The sequence below is a fragment of the Ascaphus truei genome, chromosome 2, assembly GCF_040206685.1.
Source record: "Ascaphus truei isolate aAscTru1 chromosome 2, aAscTru1.hap1, whole genome shotgun sequence".
Lineage (NCBI taxonomy): Eukaryota > Metazoa > Chordata > Amphibia > Anura > Ascaphidae > Ascaphus > Ascaphus truei.
Window position 1 is genome coordinate 276,921,484 of NC_134484.1, and position 20,744 is coordinate 276,942,227.

Consider the following 20,744-nt stretch of genomic DNA (forward strand, 5'->3'; position numbering starts at 1 on the left):
ATATTAGTTGAAAATTAAAATGAATGAAATACACAATCCCAGCAAGCTCTAACCCCAGAACCCACCACATTATATCTATATATTCTAAGTAGGGTTTCAATCTACCTGTGCAGGACCTGTCTACGTATACTTATTACGCTTTGGCCAGAGAGTTTAATTAAATGACCCTTACACATGAGAATACTAACATTGAAGTATTTAACTATGTATTTTGTTAAATTGGATGTATCGGGTATTTTTGTCTTTTTTTTTTTTTTTTGTATACACTAGGCCGCTCTCAGTAGCACTCCTTTATATACACAAATGTGTACGTATATATGATGTGGTGGATTCTGGGATTAGAGGTTGCTGGGATTGTGTTTTCAGGTGGGTAAATTCGTATGCAAAATCCACAGCTCGTAGAGGACTACACTTTGTTATAATGGCCAATTACAGAGCCAGGAAAGGAATTGAATTGGAACACAGCGGACAGTATTCATCACCGCCCTATCGCATGGGAATCTCATCATGGTCAAAGTCTGTTTACTGTGTGTTTGTGCCGATCAGGGTACTATCACAGTTCAATTAATTAAACCTCCATTGAGAGAAAAGAGGTGGTGGTGATGAACACAGAGAACACCATTACTAAAATGAACACATTTCAGTTAGATGGGCAGTATTTTTATTTCTTGTTTGGCTTTCTAGAAACTGAACCAGAAGCGGAGACTGCTGATGAGGATGATGACAATGAGGAGGATGATACTGAAGTGAAAGATGAAAATGGTGTGTTGGTGCTGACTGATGCAAATTTTGATACTTTTGTTGCTGATAAAGACACTGTGCTGTTGGAATTTTATGCTCCCTGGTAAGTGCACAGTAACTAATTTGATTTATATTTGATTCTTTCTAGTTACGTGAATAAAAAACAAAATTAAATATTGGAATCTCCGAAGTGGCTCAGTGACTAAAAGACACTGACTCTGTTAACTATGACATGGTTCAAATCATTGTGATCTTGGGCGAGTCACTTTGTCTCCCTGTGCCTCAGGCACCAAAACATAGATTGTAATCGTTATGGGGCAGGGACTTGTGGCTGCAAAAGTTCTATGTACTGTGCTGTATACACTGTCGTCACTATAGAAGAAAAAATATGACTTAAAATCAACACATTCTAAAGCACCTACATTTGGGCAAGTAGTGCAGTGTGTTTAAAACTAGGAGAGCATATGCAGAAAATACGTAGGTGCTGATACTTCACGTAAGCGAGGAGCCACGGCCTGGGTTCAGGATAACTTTCAGATGACCACGCTGCACTACATACTTTGTTGAAACATTTGAGCAGTGCTCAATTCGCTTGGAGCCCTTCTACGTATTATGAGAAACTTCATATTATGCGATGAGCCTGATATGTACAGGTTCCTTGTAATGACCAGTAATGACCAGTTTAAAGTGAGGGTTAGACCTTCTGACTGGAATGCTGCAGGTGACACACCCAAGTATCAAACAATAGGCAAGTTCTAGTTCATCAGTTAAAATCTCGGGTAAATAAATCCAAAAGTTTAGTTTTAAAACTAGTTGAATATTCATGAATATAAAGAATACTGTAAGACCTGTTTTGTCAGTTGAATGGATTGAAAGTCATTCATAGCATTGTTTTTGTATGTAGAAGCCTTATTTTCTAAACAAAGGGCTATGCACTTTGCCATATAACGCATCTGAATCGTCCGTATTTGGTTAAGAATCTTTATCTCAACTGGCTATTGACAACTTGCAGTTGTTTTAAGAACATAGTATAACCACATCCAAGAAACTAGAATATATTAATGGGATTTTTTTGTAACTTGCATAAACTTAATGGAGCTGTTCATTGCAATTATATGCACCAGGTGTGGACACTGCAAACAGTTTATCCCAGAATATGAAAAAATTGCGAAAACATTGAAGGAAAATGACCCACCTATTCCAGTTGCCAAAATCGATGCCACAGTAGCAACAGAAGTTGCTGGTAAATATGAAGTCAGTGGATTTCCTACTATTAAAATCCTTAAGAAAGGCCAGCCAGTTGAATATGATGGCTCAAGAACAGAAGAAGGTAAGACACGGACTCCATATTTTGTACACCAGGTAGTGATTATTTGAGGGTTTTGGCTTCTGTAAAGGCCAGCAGTGTGTGTGTGTGTGTGTGTGTGTGTGTGTGTGTTTGTGTGTGTACTCTGGTTGTACACAACCTCTTCTGCTCTCGCTCTCTTCCCCTCTTTGCTCTAACAAACTGTCTCCAACAACCTGACTGCTGTGGAAGCTGCTGTCTCCTATGATGGGTTTTTTTTTTGTCACACTCCACACACCCCAAATGGCAGAGGTTGAGGTGTAGGTCTCCTTTCCTACTGCTGCCAATATCGGCGCCACTCTATGCTTCCATCTGTTTCTTTCTCTTCCTTAGAGGCTCACGCTGTCCAGTTTTTCTACCCTCTTTCTCTGTAATTTACAGACCGCCGACTTCTACTTCCTCCTTTGCCTCTGATTTAGAATCCTGGCATTCATTCACTCCTCTAACTCTCCTATCCTTTTCCTGTGGGACTTGAATTGTCATATTGTTGATCCCAACGTCACCTGGGCATCTCGCCTTGTGTCTGTAACCTCCTCATTTGGCCTCCACCAATTGACCAATTCCAGCACCCACAAGGATGATCACTATTTGGACCTGGTATTTACTAACAACTATTCCCTTTCTGATTTCTCCGTCTCCCCCCTTTCTGCTCTCTGACAATCACCTCTTATCATTCACCACCACTCATTCTCCTCACCTCCCCCCTCCTACCTGTCATACTCGCTACTCTCAACCACCGCTCCATTGACTCCTTTGCTCTGACATCTATCCTAAATGCTTACCTCTCTTCTCTCTCTCCTTCCTCTGAAACGGTCAAACTTGTAAACTCCTACAACTCTCTCCTCCTCACTTGATCTATATGCCCCTTCTCAGCTCTGGCACACCCATTCCTCTAACGCACGGCTTTGGCTAAATTCACAAACGCGCTCCTTTCGCACTTGATCCTCTGAATGCCTATGGAGGAAATCTCACACTCTGGCTGATTTTCTGCACTATAAATTTCTCTTCTCCTGTTTTAACTTTGCTCTCTCGGACCAAACACAACTTTTCCTCGCTCATTAACACTCACAAGTTCAATCCACGCCGTCTTTACTCTGTATTTTGATGACGACCCCCCCCCCCCTCCCACTTTCCACCCTTCCTTCACATCTCCTCAAGTGTTCGCCAACTACTTTACAGGAAGGTGGATGCTATCCACAAGGAGATTCCTTCTGTTCCATCCCCCTCCTCTCTGCGTCTACTTAAACCACCTCCATTCTTGACTCCTTTTCTCAGGTTCAGGGTTGGAAGTTTCTAAACTGATCTTCTCCCTCTACCACATGCCCTTCCTCCCTGTCCTCTTGCACTTTCCCGTCTTCGTTTTAAGCATGCAGTGGTCACACCTATTCTCAAAAACAACATAGACCTTACGTGCCTTACTAACTACCACCCTGTATCTCTCCTGCCGTTTGCCTCCATATTGGTACAACGTCTGTTGTTCTCCCATTTGATCAACTTTCTTGATTCCCGTGCCCTCCTGGACCCTTTACAACCTGGTTTTCATACAGCTCACTCAACAGAGATGCTGCTCACTAAAGTAGCCAATTATATACCTGAAGCTAAATCCCAAGGTCACTTTTCCTACTAATCCTACGCCATCTCTCTGCTGCTTTTGATACTGTCAATCACTTTTTTCCTGCACATTCTAAACTCTCTTGGTATCAGCAACAAAGCTCTATCCCGGTTGTCATCTTACCTCTCTCTTCGCACATTTTCTGTCTCTTTTGTTAACATGTCTTCGTCTTCTGTCAATCTGTTTGTTAGTGTACTTCAGGGTTCTGTTGTGGGACCTCCTCTTTCTAGCTACACACTATCACTTGGTGATCTCATCAACTCATTTGGCCTTATAACCCAAATATATCTCTCTACCCCAACATTCTCACCTGCAATCAAGTCCCTGATTGCCTCCTGGCTATATCCTCATGGATGGTGGTCTGCCGTCTTAAACTAAATGTCTAAAACTGAGCTCATTCCCCCCCCCCCCCACACTCTAACCTAATATACATTTTTTTCCATCACAGTAAACGATACTATCATCTCTCCTGTCGCCAAAGCACGTTGCCTAGGAGTGACATTTGACTCTTCCCTTTCCATTGACATTCACGGCCAAAATTTGTTGCTTCTTCCTGCATAATATTTCCAAGATTTGCCCTTTTTTCTGTCAATCTACTACTAAAACTCTAAAACATGCCCTTATCCTCTCCTGTCTGGATTATTGTAACATACTGCCAACAGGCCTCTCTGCCTGACAACTTTCTGCTCTGCAATCAAACCAAAATTCGTCTGCTAGAATAATTTCACTTTTTTCCCAAAACGGTGTCATCTCTTTAAATCCTTCTCCCTGGCTTCCCATCAAATTTTAGATCGCCAACAAAGTTCTCCACCTTGCTATTTAAGGCTCTTCACTCATCTGTTCCTTCCTACATATCAGCTTTGATCTCTTGCTATGCCCTGCTCATCTCCTGCACTACACATAACTGTCTTTTTTCCACCCCTTTCACCTCTACAGCTCTCTCTCGCCTTAAACCATTTTCCCTCCCTACACCTTCTCTTTGGAAGACCTTCACACTCTCTCAGTATATGCCAATCACCTTCTCTCCCCACCTTCAAGACAAACCTGAAAGCCTACCTCTTAAATGAAGCACCACTATAGCTTGGACTCATGGCTATTGTACCACAGTCACTGCTGCCAAGCACTGCAATCTACTTCACTTATTCCCTCCCCTGCGCTGTCTCTGTACGTTTCCCAACGTTGTAAGCTCTTCAGGACAGGGATTTCCTTTCCTATTGTCTGACTGTTGCGCGCTGAGTACACATTGGGTGCTATATAAATAACGATATATAGATAGATCTATATATTTATTAAACTAAATCAAGAAAAAGTTGGGGGCGTACCTCAATGCTGCAAAGTTATGCTTTTCCAAACACCTTGTGTTTATGGACACATTATTCTCTGAGGTTTTAAAAATGTTCTATATAATGACTTTGGATGTGTGGTAACAGTGTGAACTGTGTTGCAGAAATTGTGGCCAGAGTGAAAGAAATCTCCCATCCTGATTGGATACCACCAGCTGAAGCAACAATTGTGTTAACCAAAGACAACTTTGATGAAGTGGTGGACAATGCAGACATTATATTGGTTGAGTTTTATGCACCCTGGTAAGTCCCATGAAGATAAGTGCAAGAGAAATAGTGGCCTATTGATGAACATGTTGGTTTGCAGCATATTGCGCCAAAATAAACATCAGCATTGCATGTACACTGGCACAGCCGGATTTGAAACCAAGCGTTTTTTAGTTTTTTGCACCAACTATTAGAGATGTGGGAATAATTTGGTAACATTTTTAATATCAGTGATTACTTTGTAAGTTTGCGGTCTGCAAAAAATGGTGTGTGTGTATATACATCAATCCATTAACAAAAAGAAGCTCACATATGTGTGGATAAAGCTGATATATGGTGCAAACCGCCAGGTGTCAGCAATGCAGCACATTTGATTTGGAAAAACAGGACAGGCACTCCAAGATCTAAAGATGAAATTTATTCCTCAACATTTCGGCTCCTAGCATGCTCTTGATAAAGGCTTCGTTGGGAGCTAAAATGTTGAGGAATAAATTTCACCTTTTGGATCTTGGAGTGCCTGTCCTGTTTTTCCATATATCTTTTTGAACTACATTTTATTGCAAAACTTTTTTTAGCCTACAATCTAAATGAAAAATGGCTGGTACGATGGCCGGGAGTCATTAGAGCAAGATGTGTTGTCCCGCACTGATATGGCAGTAACTGCAATTCAAGGCAATGACAATTACTGCCTTAACTCCAGGCCTACATGTCATTGCTGAACTTCATAGAACCTTATCAGAGAATCACAGGATAGCTTCTCTAATCGGGTCATTGTAAGTGTGCATGGAAAATAGCTCTGTGCTTCTTCATCAAGTTATAAAGCATAAATAGCAGAAGTTTCCGCGTGAAAACTCTACTGTAGGTTTTCAGCCCCTTTAAATGTAAAAATAAGGTTTGTAACCTACTTTAAAGAGATCGCATTCAAGATAGTTCATTCGGGTTGGAGGGGGGGGGGGTAACTGCACCCATAAATAGCCCTCCTAAATTCTTGTGTGTTACTTGTCCTGTGTGTGACAAATATTTCAAGTTCTATTATGCCTTAAATCTCTCAGGTGTGGGCATTGTAAGCAGCTTGCCCCAGAATACGAGAAGGCAGCGCAAGAGCTTGGTAAACGCACTCCAGCCATACTCTTGGCAAAAGTGGATGCTACTAAAGAAAATGAGCTTGGTAGCAAATATGGCGTGACTGGCTTTCCCACAATGAAGATTTTTCGCAAGGGCAAAGCTTTTGATTACAACGGACCGAGAGAAAGATATGGTAACGTAACTGCGTTATTTGCCTACCTGTTCTTTATTTTCATACAGCTCTAACAGTGTATGTGTGTGTGTGAATTAATCAATTTTTACTTCACTATTGATCCGAAGCTTCTGGATACCTTTCACGAGTACTTTTAATATTTATCATTATTATCCTCTAAATCAACATTTTGGATCCCGGAAATAAGTTGAAGATGAACTAATATGTTGTCTCTTTAGCATTAATAATCTATCATCGTTATTCCTTCCTCAAAGTGCAGTATTTGGCATAACTCCTTTAGTTAACTACAATTTCAAATACTTCATGTTTTATAGGTATAGTTGACTACATGATTGAACAGGCTGGTCCACCATCTAAACAAATCCAGGCTGTCAAACAGGTGCAGGAATTCCTAAGAGATGGAGACGATGTTGTGATCATTGGGGTTTTTAATGGAGAGGGTGACCAGGCATACCAACTTTATCAAGATGCAGGTATGACTCTTGCACTGCAGAGCTGTACTTTCTTTAAACCACTTGATGCACCATAAATAGAATGATAATGAATGGGTTTACCAAAGGGTAATTTAAATTCTACTTTTTACTGTAACTGTTTGTATGTTGAAAAACTTACATGTTACTGATGTTATTAGATACAAAGCAGCATTTAATTCCATGATTCGGCCTATAAAATAGTAACTGCATTATTTTAAATGAGCAAAGAAGGGTGGGTAACCATGTTGGTCCTTTCTTTGATGTAGTAACAAAGGAGTGAGAGGAAATAGGTGGTATGACACCTTTTTATTGGACCAACAAGTTGTTGAATTGTTAATCTTTGGAACCTCGGGGTCCTTCAATGGGTATGGCAGAAATACAAAAAGACGCAGAAATAGGCAGTATATGTAAGGGATATCTGGTTACAATGGATGTTAACAGGCAGTGTGAAATAAGATGAAAAACAGGTAGCTTAGTGTGAAAATTAACAGTAGATACATACCATGGCAGGCTATTCTCTTTTGAAATGCAAACGCAGCCTAGATATTGAGACGAGGTGGGAGTATAGTGGGACAAGACGGTGAATGTAAAAAAAGATCTATCAAATAAAAAGCACTATAACTATTTTGTCAAGGGCTTTATATAAAGTAAGTATCAGGGAATAGTGCAAATGCAATCACATACATACACTGCACATATACATCAAACACACACACTATAATGAATTTATTTAGAGTGCTGCTGTTACCTCCTTATCTCTTTTTGGTATGCTACTTATCACTGTGCCATGGCCAAAGAAACCACTTGATGTATTTTGGAGTGAGGACTTCTCCTCTCTTCAAAATTCCAGGAACGCGATACTTGTACTTAATGCGTTATAAGTATTGTCGTCAAATTCACAATTTGATTCCCCCCTCAAAGTATATGTTTCTCATATGCAGAACCACAATTGGACTTTTGTTTTTCACTACCCTCATTTTAAGCATGTTTACATTTTGCAGCTAACAACTTAAGAGAAGACTACAAGTTTCATCACACTTTTAGCAGCGAGATTGTGAACTTTCTAAAAGTATCACCTCGCCAGCTGGTTGTCATGCAACCTGAAAAATTCCACTCAAAATATGAGCCAAAGAAGCACATTTTGGACTTCAAAGTAAGTAAATGTATGCCGAGTAGGCCGTTTATTATATCACTGTTTCGGCTAGAATAGCCTGCATTGCTGTGCCATGTTTCAACACTCCTTGTATATAGGTCTATAATCCTTCCGTCCTTAACCCCACTACCTTTCGAGGAGCAAATGCCATGTCAATGCATGAATTTGCATCCCGGAGAAAACAGTTACTTGGAGAGACAGGAGTATCAATTTGTCTTGCATGCACAGCACTCTTCCAAAAATAAAAAAACTTAAGGTGTTGGGTTGTTAAAACTTCCCACAGTGGCAGCATCTAGTGGTCACACTGAGCATGGCACAGCAGTATAAGCTTTAATCTTTCTATACTGTATTTAAAATGACTTTGTTTTAACATGCCTTTTGACAGGGTCTTCTTTTCTTCTGTACTTTATTGTAGCACTCAAAAGTTGTGTATTTTTGTAAAAAAAAAGAGAGATGGTTTTCATTCTTTAATTGGAAGTCCTCTTTTGAAACTCTAGTTGGCAAAATCTGCCTCCCCTTTTCTAAGCCCATTTTGCTTGCTGGCATCTACCGCCCCCCTAAAGCCCCACTACAATCCTTGACTGATATCACCCAATTTCTTGGCTCCATTTCCTCTCTGAATGAGAAGAGTGAGCTGCTAGTTCTTGGGGATTTCAACTTCAATTGGCTTGACCCTAAAAACCACAAAATCCAGATACAACTCAAGTCACTTAACCTATCGCAACTCATTTCCCAACCCACACGGATAAACCTGAAGTCGCATAACCATTCCTTGCTAGACTGGATTCTCTCCTCAAACCCCAGCAGAATCCAATCCTCTGGCATCCTTCCTGATATTTTCAGTGACCATGCAATAGTATACTGTGTAAGGAAAATTAAACCGCCCCATTCAAGCCCTAAAGTTCTCCTCACTAGAACATTTAAAAACTTTAACCCACAACAGTTTCTGGATGACCTTACCAACTGCCCTTGGCACAGAATCGATTTAATTCCCGACCCTGATTCTGCGCTCGACTATTTCCAATCAGAGTTCTTAAAACTCTGTGATACCCATGCTCCACTACGCAGAATAAGGGTACGGGGGCCCACCTTCCATGGGTTACACCTGACCTTATAGCACTCTACCAGTTCAGGGATGCCTTGTGGAAAAGCTACAAAGTAACTGGCACTACCAAGGATCTCAATCACTACAGATGCCTGCGGAACATGTGCACAAGGCAAACAAGGCATGCAAAAGCACAATATTACTCTGACAATCTCCACCAAAATACATCAAACCCAGCTAACTTCTGGAAGGTTATAAACAACATATTCCAGCCTTCTAACCATCAACAGCCAAGTAATATCACTAAGGGGGATATTACTCTGACAAACCCCACTGACATTGCAAATGCATTCAATGATTACTTTGTGGGGTGTGCCACTAACTTATTGGCGAAACGCAGCACAAACCACAAACCTGAATCTCATCCTGGGAGTACCCCTATAGTCCCACCCCCTCCCAACACTGCCCACAATTTTCAATTTAGACCAGTATCTGAAGAGGAGATTACACAAGCGCTCCTCAAACTAAAACTAAGCAGCCAATGTGGAACCGACTTACTACAATCTAGGTTCCTACGACTTGGTGCCCCAGCCATTGCCAAACCAATTGCGTCCATAGTCAACTCTATCCTGTCTGCAGGCCATATCCCTAAGACCTGGAAAACTGCCAGAGTTGTCCCAATCTTCAAAAGTGGGGACAAAAACACTGTCTCAAACTACAGGCCAATCTCACTTCTCCGATTCTATCCAAAGTTATGGAAAAATGTGTCCACTCCCAATTAAGCGATTTCTACACCAAGACAAATTTCCCTAGCCAATTCCAGTCTGGGTTTCGTCCCAAACACTCCACCGTAACTACCCTGCTAAAAGTTTGCAATGAAATCCAGTGTGGAATGGAACGGGGACAACTCACTGGTGCAGTATTCCTAGATTTTGCAAAGGCTTTTGACACAGTTGATGTTATCCTGCTTGACAAACTCCAGAGCTCTGGAATAGGGAAACATGCTTTAAACTGGTTTCAGTCCTACCTATCAGGAAGATCCCAACATGTGTCCATCTCAGGCTCTAACTCCAACTACCCCCTAGATATCACCTGTGGTGTCCCGCAAGGCTCTGTTCTGGGGCCCCTACTCTTCTCAGTGTTCATTAATGATCTTCCCACAGCTTGTCAGGAAGCCTCAATACACATGTATGCAGATGACACAATCCTGTATGCACACAGCCATAGCCTCTCTGACTTTCAACACATACTTCAGTCTGACTTTTTGAGACTCGAAAACTGGATTTCCCAAAACAAACTGTTTTTAAACACTGACAAGACTGTAACAATGGTATTTGGGACCAAGACTACATTTGTAAAGCTTCCAGTGACTGAGCTCCTGATTAGAACCAACGCTAAAACCACCCTAACACCTGTCACTAGTTTTAAATACCTGGGCATATGGTTTGACTCCCACTTAACATTCGGGATGCACATTGATACCCTGACAACCAAGACCTATGCCAAACTAGGGGTACTTTACAGGAACAAATCCTCCCTAAGTCTCCTGGTCAGAAAGCGTATTGCACAGCAGATGCTAATGCCAATTATTGACTATGGAGACATAGTTTATGGCTCGGCTCCTCAAACCCACCTTAGCAAACTTGACACCCTCTACAATTCAATTTGTCGTTTTGTTCTCCAATGCAACTACAACACACATCACTGCGAAATGCTCAAAGAACTAGATTGGTCATCACTAGAGTCTAGGCGCAATGTTCACCTTTCCTGTCTCACCCTCAAATACTTTCTGGGCAAGCTACCCAGCTACCTGAACAAGCTCCTCACCCCTACCACATGCAGTACCTATCACCTGAGATCAGACTCCAAAAGACTATTCATGGTCCCAAGGCTCAACAAAGTATCCGGACGTTCCTCCTTCTCCTTCCGTGCACCCCAAAACTGGAACAACCTACCAGAGACTCTCATATCCACCACCAGCTTAAGTTCTTTCAAATCTAAGGCTGTCTCACACTTTAATCTGGTCTGTAACTGTTTCATACGCTCATAATATATATTTTCTTTAACTGTGCATGCAATGTCTTGTATATAATGTATACCTTGTTCATTTATGTAACTGTACTTGTAACCATGTATTATTTTGTTTTACTCTGTGCCCAGGACATACTTGAAAACGAGAGGTAACTCTCAATGTATTACTTCCTGGTAAAATATTTTATAAACAAATAAATAAATAAATAATTTATTTTTTTGGTCCACCATTAAATGCATTTATTGTCCAATTTCTAAAGATACACTTACAAAAATATACAAGTGGTGCGCTAGATATTTAGAACAGTCCTTTAAATTCCTTAATGTAATCACCAATAAAAGTTGTGATTTGGTTTTGAAGAACACTCGTGGTGGTCAAATAAAATGTATTACAATCTGCAAACCCACCGTAAGAAGTTTCTCTTTCCTTTTTGCAGGATTCCACTACAGATGCTGATGTGAAGGAGCATGTTACGAAGCATGCCTTACCTTTGGTTGGCCATAGAAAGACATCTAATGACAACAAGAGATATGCAAAACGCCCACTTGTAGTTGTCTATTACTCTGTGGATTTTAGCTTTGATTATCGTACCGGTAGGTCCTTTTATGAAGCCAACCTTTATTTCCTGCTCCCATCCTCTCATGCTATGGGGAGTTACTGTACAATATGTTGGCTTTTCTTTCTTGCAAATTCTGACAGATAACCGCATAAATATTTGTTTGAGTTATCAAATTGGTATGTTAAATGATCTCAAATGTATTATAGATATATACTATGTTAAAATGTATTATCAATATGCACAATACCCACTTGAATAATAAAAGAATCCAGAATGTAGTAAAATTATTCAAGTTGACCTATTGTTAAAGCTGCATTTTTGTCGAAGTTCTGCACAATCAGAATCAAAACTTATATATTTAAAAATATAAAATAGGAATGGCATTTTATTTCTTTCACTGCCATCCTAAACATAGATTTTATATTTACAACTCCTGTTTGAATGTTCTTTTCAGCAACCCAGTATTGGCGCAGCAAAATCTTGGACGTCGCAAAGGATTTCCCAGAGTACACTTTTGCCATTGCCAATGAGGAAGATTATGCATCTGAACTAAAGGATTTGGGATTAAGCGACAGCGGAGAGGAAGTGAATGCTGCAATCCTAGATGCTGGTGGCAAGAAATACGCCAAGGAGCCAGAGGAGTTCGATTCTGATGCACTCAGAGAATTTGTGGTAGCCTTTAAGAAAGGCAAGACTTTTTTCTTTTTTTACTTTTTTAGTACAATTATTAAGAGGTCTATATTTAAAGCTGCAGTTCAAGCTGGCATTTAATTTATCTATTTTTTTCATTCAATATGTGCATCAATACAATATGCACACTAACAAGTGATTAGCTAAGTTGCCGATCGATCCGTTCTCCTGTAATCGATCACTGAAGATTCGGCTCGGGGGTTCTTTATATCAGGGGTGCGCAAAGTTTTGGCCCAGCGCCACTTGCTGCCTGCTTGGCCCCACTGCTCGCGCCCCCTGCCTGTTATCCAGCGTCAAATGACTTTGCAGGGTCATTTGACGTCACGTTGCCATGGCAATGCGTCCCGAAGCCGTCGGAGAGCAGGTTAGTGAGTACTACAGAGGTCTTGCATGCTCCCCGACATTTCATTTAAATGCGGCACCTCTAACCGCCGCCTAGTTTGTTCACCCCTGCTTTATATCACTGTTAGGACTGCAGAAGATAACCCATGATGCAAAGTTCTGTGTGGAAGATCATGTGACCAGGCAGGCACTAGATACAATTGGTGCACTGCTAGCGAGAGGGAAAAATGAATATTGCTTGAACCAGGTGTGTGCAAACTTTTAACCTGCACCCCCCTTGGCTCCGGCGTCATGTAACGTCACGTTGCCATGGCAATGCAACGTCGCGTGACCCCGCGGCATCATATGATGCCAGTAACCATGGCGACGCGTTGCCGTAGACCAGGTTGGAGAAGCTGCAGTGGCCTCTCGCTGTCCCCTCAGCATTTAATGTAAATCCCTTGGGGGTGAGCGTGGGACCTCTGTAGCCGCCCCCCTTGGAAAAATTCTCTCCCCCCACCCACTTTGCGCACCCCTGGCTTGAACTGCAGCTAAGTTTTATTTATTTATTTTTAGTCATTTGGAAGGACACAGCATTGTCTTTTCATATATCGTCGTAAAAGTTATTACATTTGTGTACTGAGGAAAGGGCGATTTTTTTTTTTAAATACATTATTTCAGAATCATACTTAATTATTTTTTTTCTGTTTTTGATAACTATGAAGTATAAAGGCATATATCCTTGTCCTTATGATTGGTAAAGGTAGAACGTGGCCAATCGCCGTCCATTTTTAACTATTTTATGAAAGAAATATTTTATACTAATTCCAATTTCCATTTTATCATACAGTACAGAGTGCATACCCATAGGGATTCTGTCCTTCTTAAGCCTTTAAACGTTTATCCCTATTTGCATCATACTTCACGATTGACCTTGGGCTGACGCAAGAGCTTTCTCTCTTCCCTTCCCCTCCCTCCTCCTTACCCATACTAGTAACTCAGAACTATGATTAAATAGGTACTTAATTCGTTTTTCAATAGAAATATCAAAAATATCGAAATTAGGAAGTGCATTTTAGTGAATTTTTACCAAAAATGCACTTGGTGAGTTTTACCTCTACAATGACGATATGTATATTAATAAACATTCACTGCTATTTAATATTTAAATACATTTGACAGCAAACTTCATAAATTAGAATTTCAGTATGATTTAACATTTCTGTTTCTAAAATGTAATGTATACAGGGAAGAGAAACCTCAAATATATTTTTGAGGGTTCAATAAAAGACGTACTCTCTCCTTGCCCAATCTTAATGCTGTTTTATCTCCATCTCTGTTGTGGGATATGTTGTTGACAATATTATACAGTATTTACTGAAATGTCTTTTACAGATTTTTTTTTTTTTATATATATATATTTTTTGTATCTATCTTATCTATCCTATCTATCCTATCTATCCTATCTATCTATCCTATCTATCTATCCTATCTATCTATCTATCCTATCTATCTATCCCAATCCTCCCATCACTTTCCCCATCTCCCAAAGCTACCCCTGCTACTTTTATGGTGGAAATGGTTGTCTTTTTTTAATATCCATTGTTTGTGTTTTACAGGAAAACTTGCGCCTATCCTGAAATCCCAACCCGTGCCAAAGAACAACAAAGGCCCAGTTAAAGTAGTGGTTGGAAAGACCTTTGACCAAATAGTAATGGATCCAAAATACGATGCCCTCATAGAGTTCTATGCTCCGTGGTGTGGACACTGCAAGTCCCTAGAGCCAGTATACAATGACTTGGGCAAAAAATACCAATCCGAGGGAAGTGTCGTCATAGCCAAGATGGACGCTAGTGCCAACGACATCCCCAGCGACAAGTACAAAGTGGAAGGATTCCCTACTATTTACTTTGCTCCCAAGACTGATAAACAAAACCCAATAAAATTCCAGGGAGCTAACAGAGATCTGGAAGGATTGAGCAAGTTTGTTGAGGAACATGCCAGCAAACCAAAGACAAAGGAAGAACTTTGAGGGGTTTGGGATGCAATATATATATATATTTTTAAACATTTGTTTCTTGTACAAGTTATCAATGAGATTACTAGGACCAATGTTGTGGGTGAAACCATAGGTGCGATAATGAGCGCTTTATAAGCCTCCTCAAATGAGATTAAAGTGTTTTTGGTTTCGAGATTTGATCTGATCTGTGAAGTTACCAAAGTACTAATTCACAAAAAAAAAAATAGTTTCTTTTTGTACGTATTTGTTTTTAGGTCTTGATTTTTTTTTTCTGCTCTCACGGTTTTCAATCGAGGTAATAATAAAAAAAATTAAAAAACGTTTTTTTCCCCTCCATTTTATTCTACGTTCTCAATTGACTACTTCTCACATGCCGTGCCCTTTTTTTTTTTTTTTTTTTTTTTTTCTTTAAATGGTGAAATTACTTGAATATTCTTTCAGAAGTTAAGTAATGTTAATATTGACTACAGACTTGTTCAACTTTGATATGTTACACCTGTGACACTGCTTTTTGTCTACCACAAAAAACTATGGAATAAATATAATGGAGGTTAAACAATTAAGGGTCTCTGGGTATGATTCACTAAGCATCGAGATGACAGGTTATCGCACATGGTCCCTCTTTAACTACCATTCAAGCCAATGCAGAGCTAAAGATAGGTGACTTTTTTGGCAGATTTGGATCGGCCAGTTCCTTTGGTCTACAGATAAGTCTCAAACATGGTGATTCGCCTTTTTGCGAATATTTTTTTTTATTTTTCTTTTTTTTTACAATCGACAATCCATCCACACATTCTGCAATCCGCTGGATGATTTTAAGAATCCAATCCGCTGATTGTAATTCGCACACGGATTGCTGAATCGGCGGATTGAATTCTTAAAGCTGCAGTTCAAGCCCTATCCATCACTTGTCCCAACTGGTCTTTTGTTAGAATAAACTGCACTCACATCTCACTGTGCCTCCATTGGTGATCTGGATGTTATTGATGCTGTTATAGGGAAACTCCTCCTTTGCTCCTTGCTGACAAATGATGCTTTATAGCCAGCTTCAGCATTAATAGCTTGCCAACATTCAGTGTATTATGGTGTACTAATGAGCTCATGCCACCTCACAATGCTGTTGTCAGTTGCCTAGCTATCTAAAGACATTATTTTGACCAATGACTGATGACTATGCCAGGCAAATGTTACATTCTGATGTCACTGATGACCTCAATGTTCTGGCCACAATTTTCTGCTCAGTTGCATTCCTACGTTTAGAATTAAGTACAAATAGCCGTCATAGTCTAGTTGCAATAGTGCAGAATAAATGAGTACTTCAGTATTAGGTGATACCTTTTTAATTGGACTAAAAATTGATATCACCCAATACTGAAGTACTCATTTATTCTGCACTATTCCAGCTTTAGTAATAGTGAGCTTGAGTGCTTGTGAAGGTATCTCTATAAACGGGTTTCTTTAGTAGTAGTTGCCCCCGGGGAGGTTGGTTAGGTGTTCTGGGGAGTAGTGGGAAGGTTAATCACGTAATTACCAGAGCAGTTACTACCCAGTAAGGTAATTAAGGGGTTACTGGCCAGTAGATAGTGTTTTAAATGTTGGGGCCATTGATACGGAGGACGTGGACGACCTTCATCCTGGGTAAGTACTACCTTTTTTTAAATTTTTATTTACCAGAGTGTTCCAATTGATTGCTTTTGAATGGGCAAAATCGCTTTTAGCCAGATTTGGCTAATAGGGCTTTTGCCCAATATTGTGTGGTGGTGGTAGTGGGGATGTGAGGTGTAGGGAGTAGTTGCCCCCGGGAGGGTGATTAGGCCACCCTGGGGGTAGCGGTTAGTTACCAAGGTTATGAAGCTCTGCTTTTATTTCATATTCAGGAGATCTCGACACCTGATACAGAGGCCTGTACCTCGGGAAACAGGGGGATCCACGGACCTGAAATGAATGCGGTTCAGCTCTGAAGACCCTCTGCTTCAATCCTATGTACTAAAACTAATAACACAAATAGCGAGATCAGCTGTAAGAGCTGTGCGGGGAGACAGAGAGAGGGAGCGCTTTTTTAAAAAAAATTCTAGTTCTAAATTAACTATTTATTTATAAAATGTTTTACCAGGAAATAATACATTGAGAGCTACTTCTCGTTTTCAAGTATGTCCTGGGCATAGAGTTAAAATAACAATAACATGGTTACAAGTACATAAGTGAACAGGGTATACATTATATACAAGAAATTGCATATACAGTTAAAGATAATATATATTATAGGTGTATGTAACAGTTACAGACCAGATTAAAATGTGAGACAGCTTTAGTTTTGAAAGAACTTAGACTGGTGGTGTATGTGAGAATCTCCGGTAGGTTGTTCCGGTTTTAGGGTACACGGTAAGAGGAGGAGAGGTACACGGTTGCTGAACCTTGGGACCATGAACAGTCTTTTGGAGTCAGATCTCAGATAAGTGCTGCATGTGGTAGGTGTGAGGAGCTTGTTCAGATATACTATTGGTATTTGATATTTGTTGGTATTTTGATCAGGCTCAGGCAGCATGTCTATAGTATAGCAGATTTATATCCTCTCCCTACTGTACATGATGTAGCTCTACTCAATTCATTCTGACGTGTGATATTTCTAGCATCAGTAGAACGTATCAGCAGTTGATTAACTACTAGGCTACCTATATATGCTGAGTAAAGCTAGAGCCCTCTAAGTGTGTATTCAAAAGCAAGTTTATTAAGAGTAAGCAAACTCTTTTTGAAGTAGTACATCTTTTTCAGCTATCTCATCCACACGTAAAGCTAAGCATATGTAGCACCTTTAACCCCACCCATCATGAACACTGGACTTGATAGTGTGCTTACATCCTATAGTTTCTTCTGCTAGGAAAACCTGTCCTGATGAGATGGATCTCAGCAGCGCCTCCATTTGTTGCACCTTTATCCCCACCCTCTGTGAGATTGGGTTGCTACCTGTATGTTTTCTAGTGCTGTGCATACCTGTGAGGCAATAGAAGGGCTCTGAGTTGTTCCGCGGTGGTGTGGGGAGAATCAGGACAGGCTTTCAGGGTATCTTATTCGTATTTGGCAGCACCTCCAGTCAGCGAGGATCCTGTGTCTGCAGGATGATCCATGCTGACACTTGTCTTATCCCAAGGCAGTGAATCACACACTTGGTTCAATGGATGTTTATTGCATATTCCAGTATGTACAGCAGTCCCCATTCCCTTGAAGGTTACTTTAAGGCTTGAGGCCCATCTAGGTTTCCTTTTGGTGCTCCTGCTATATCCCTTTATGGGATACAGGGTATATATATATATATATATGTGTGTGTGTGTGTGTGTGTGTGTGTGTGTGTGTGTGTGTGTATGTGTATAAATATATATATATATATCCAAAAAGTCCAAAGTCTTGGTGGTGGCAACACAAGATACCTTCATCAAGGAGGTTTATATTTTATTGTGTGTGTATATACTGTAATGTACAAAATGTGAGTGTACATCTATTATGTTTTTAATGTCCAATTTTTGAATACTTAGTAAGATATACTGCGCAATTAGTATTTCTTTATTCTCCTGGGTATACAAACAACGGATGGGAAGGATTCACTAACAAAGGGGTTTCATGTGCGGAGTTCCTGACCTATTGCTCCATTCAGAGAGAGGAAAGTGTCTCTGTACTGCTTTATTGAAAAGGAGAAAAGTGTGAGTGTAATTGTTCATCGCTTAACAATATTACACTGTTTGAAATCGTACCACACTATGTTGTTTTTTATTGCTTTTTCTATGACTCCAATGTGAACACTGGCGCTCCCCTGACCGTTTGAAGAACATTTGGATCCATCAGACTAGAGAACAGTCTTTTAAGTTTTTTTCGAGCCGCTTTTCAATTAGCACTATGCACTGGGTGGTGTAGAGGATTTTTTTATAGGTTCATACGTCACTATTTAATTTCACTAATTGATCACAGTTCACTTTATTATTCAAGTCACATTATATTGTTTATGTAAACTTTCGTAATCAAGGGAAAGGGGAGGGAGGGGGACGGGAAGGGGGAACCCTCGCTACTGCCTAGGCACTGGTGCTACAATCAGGGGAAAATAACTGAACAACAACTGGGGAGAAAAGGACCCCTATGATGAGAGCACTCAAGGATCGGTGATACTGGAGACTAATGAACCTGATTGAGAATCATAATATGTAATGATGGGTAGCTTAAAAACAAATTTATTAGGAGAAATCCTCAAATAAAATAAAGTTTATGTGGATAGCCCTCTGTGAGGTGATCCTAAACAAATGGCGAAATTAAAATTTGGAAAGGGGATGGGAGAGGTAAGTCCTTTTGGGGTGATAGGTGCTCCTCAATGACTGCACCATCTCATGTAGGTCACAATGATAATCCCAAAAGTAAGTGGGGTATAGGTAAGTATGGTTCTGTAGTAACCTTAATAACAGACCCTAGGTGAAACTTGCATGAACACCCACAATGGTAGAGACTCCAAGAGTCAGACAAGGTTCTATGACACTTAAGCACACATAATCACTGATCTGAAACTAAGTATTAATGCTAAATCCAATGCTGCAAGTCAGACAGATTGACAGGCAATAAGTGTCTACCAGAGTGTCGGATGACAACGTCTTGTGCCCGGAGTCCTATATAGTGCTATGTAGTCATAGTACCAAAAACATTTGTGAACCAATACAATTCAAATAATGAAGCATGAAAGCAGACAGCAGATAAACACTGCATAGCTGAACAGTGTAGCAGACTGAATATGTCTGCAAACAGAGTATCAACTCCTACGTTTTAAATGCGCTGACACTTAGATACAATGTATATCAGTAGCCCTATTAGCGAGTGTATCGCTTATTCCCCTCTCCAGTAAACACATACTGTAAAAAATCGTGTGTAACAGACGAGTCCTTCACAAAGGAAGGAATACTTAACTTTGCTGCGGTATGCGGTAGTGACGAGCCAGATAGTCTCAGGAGGCGCCACCTGTGACATCAGTACGTCTCTTGCCGACGTACGTTTCGCGGGAATGCTTTGTCGAGGCTGAAGAGAAAACCCCCAAACAGCTGCTATTTAAGATGGTAACCAGCTACCTCATTGGTGAAAAATTGATTGAATGCATGTTGGTGCCAAAGTGCCCTATTGCACAAGCAATATGAATGCATGTGTGTGAACCTGAAGGTAAAAACAGAACACAGAGGGCATCTAGTGGTGAATCAAGGGAACTACAGGAGATCACAATGGTAATGTGTGTGATATAGACAAACATGCACAAAGAAGAGAGGTTAAATAAAGGATAGTACACAAACCCCTCATTCAGACCTTGGGGGGACAAAGTGCCAAGTGTATATATCCACCTTCACTCTTTTTGGAGTAGTATCCTATCCCAATCACCCTTCCTCGGGCCAAGTGAGTACTGGTCTACTTCTGCAAAAGTTAGGACATTACTGTCCCCATTGTGATGTTCCAAGACATGTCTGGCTACTGGTGTGTCCTGTTGGTTGCGAATAGTGCCAATGTGCTCGAGTACCCGGTGCCTAAAGGGACGCCTGGTTTTTCCTACATATTTCTTTTGACAGATGCAGGTCACCAGATAAATAACACCAGTGGATCTACAATTAATAAATGCTCTGATGTCAAACCGCTTGGTGTTATTCCAGTTTTGGAAAGTCTTGGTACTGCTTATTGATTTGCATGCTTTGCAATTATGGCAACTAAAGCAACCAACTGGTTTGTCCGGCAGCCAGGTCTTCAGACTTTTATCACCCTCGAAATGGCTACTGACTAGGTGGTCACGGAGGTTTTTAGCCCTCCTAGGTGTCATTTCTGGGTGTGATTTGAGTATGTCGTTTAAATCGGAGTCTGATTGTAAGATATGCCAGTGTGTCTGGAAAATCTTCCTGGCCTGTTCCCATTTAGAATTATATGTGCCAATGAACCTG

At 40.5% G+C, this 20,744-nt stretch overlaps 1 protein-coding gene across 1 annotated transcript; it reads left to right on the top strand.

The window, feature by feature from the left end:
• The first annotated feature begins 587 nt into the window (after positions 1-587).
• On the top strand, positions 588-14,971 carry PDIA4 (protein disulfide isomerase family A member 4). The gene is made up of 9 exons (XM_075586264.1): positions 588-844; positions 1,866-2,071; positions 5,146-5,284; positions 6,301-6,506; positions 6,821-6,979; positions 7,981-8,132; positions 11,646-11,802; positions 12,223-12,462; positions 14,405-14,971. The coding sequence occupies exons 1-9, from the start codon at positions 603-605 to the stop codon at positions 14,809-14,811; spliced, it is 1,908 nt and encodes a 635-aa protein (XP_075442379.1). The 5' UTR covers positions 588-602; the 3' UTR covers positions 14,812-14,971.
• The last annotated feature ends 5,773 nt before the right edge of the window (positions 14,972-20,744 follow it).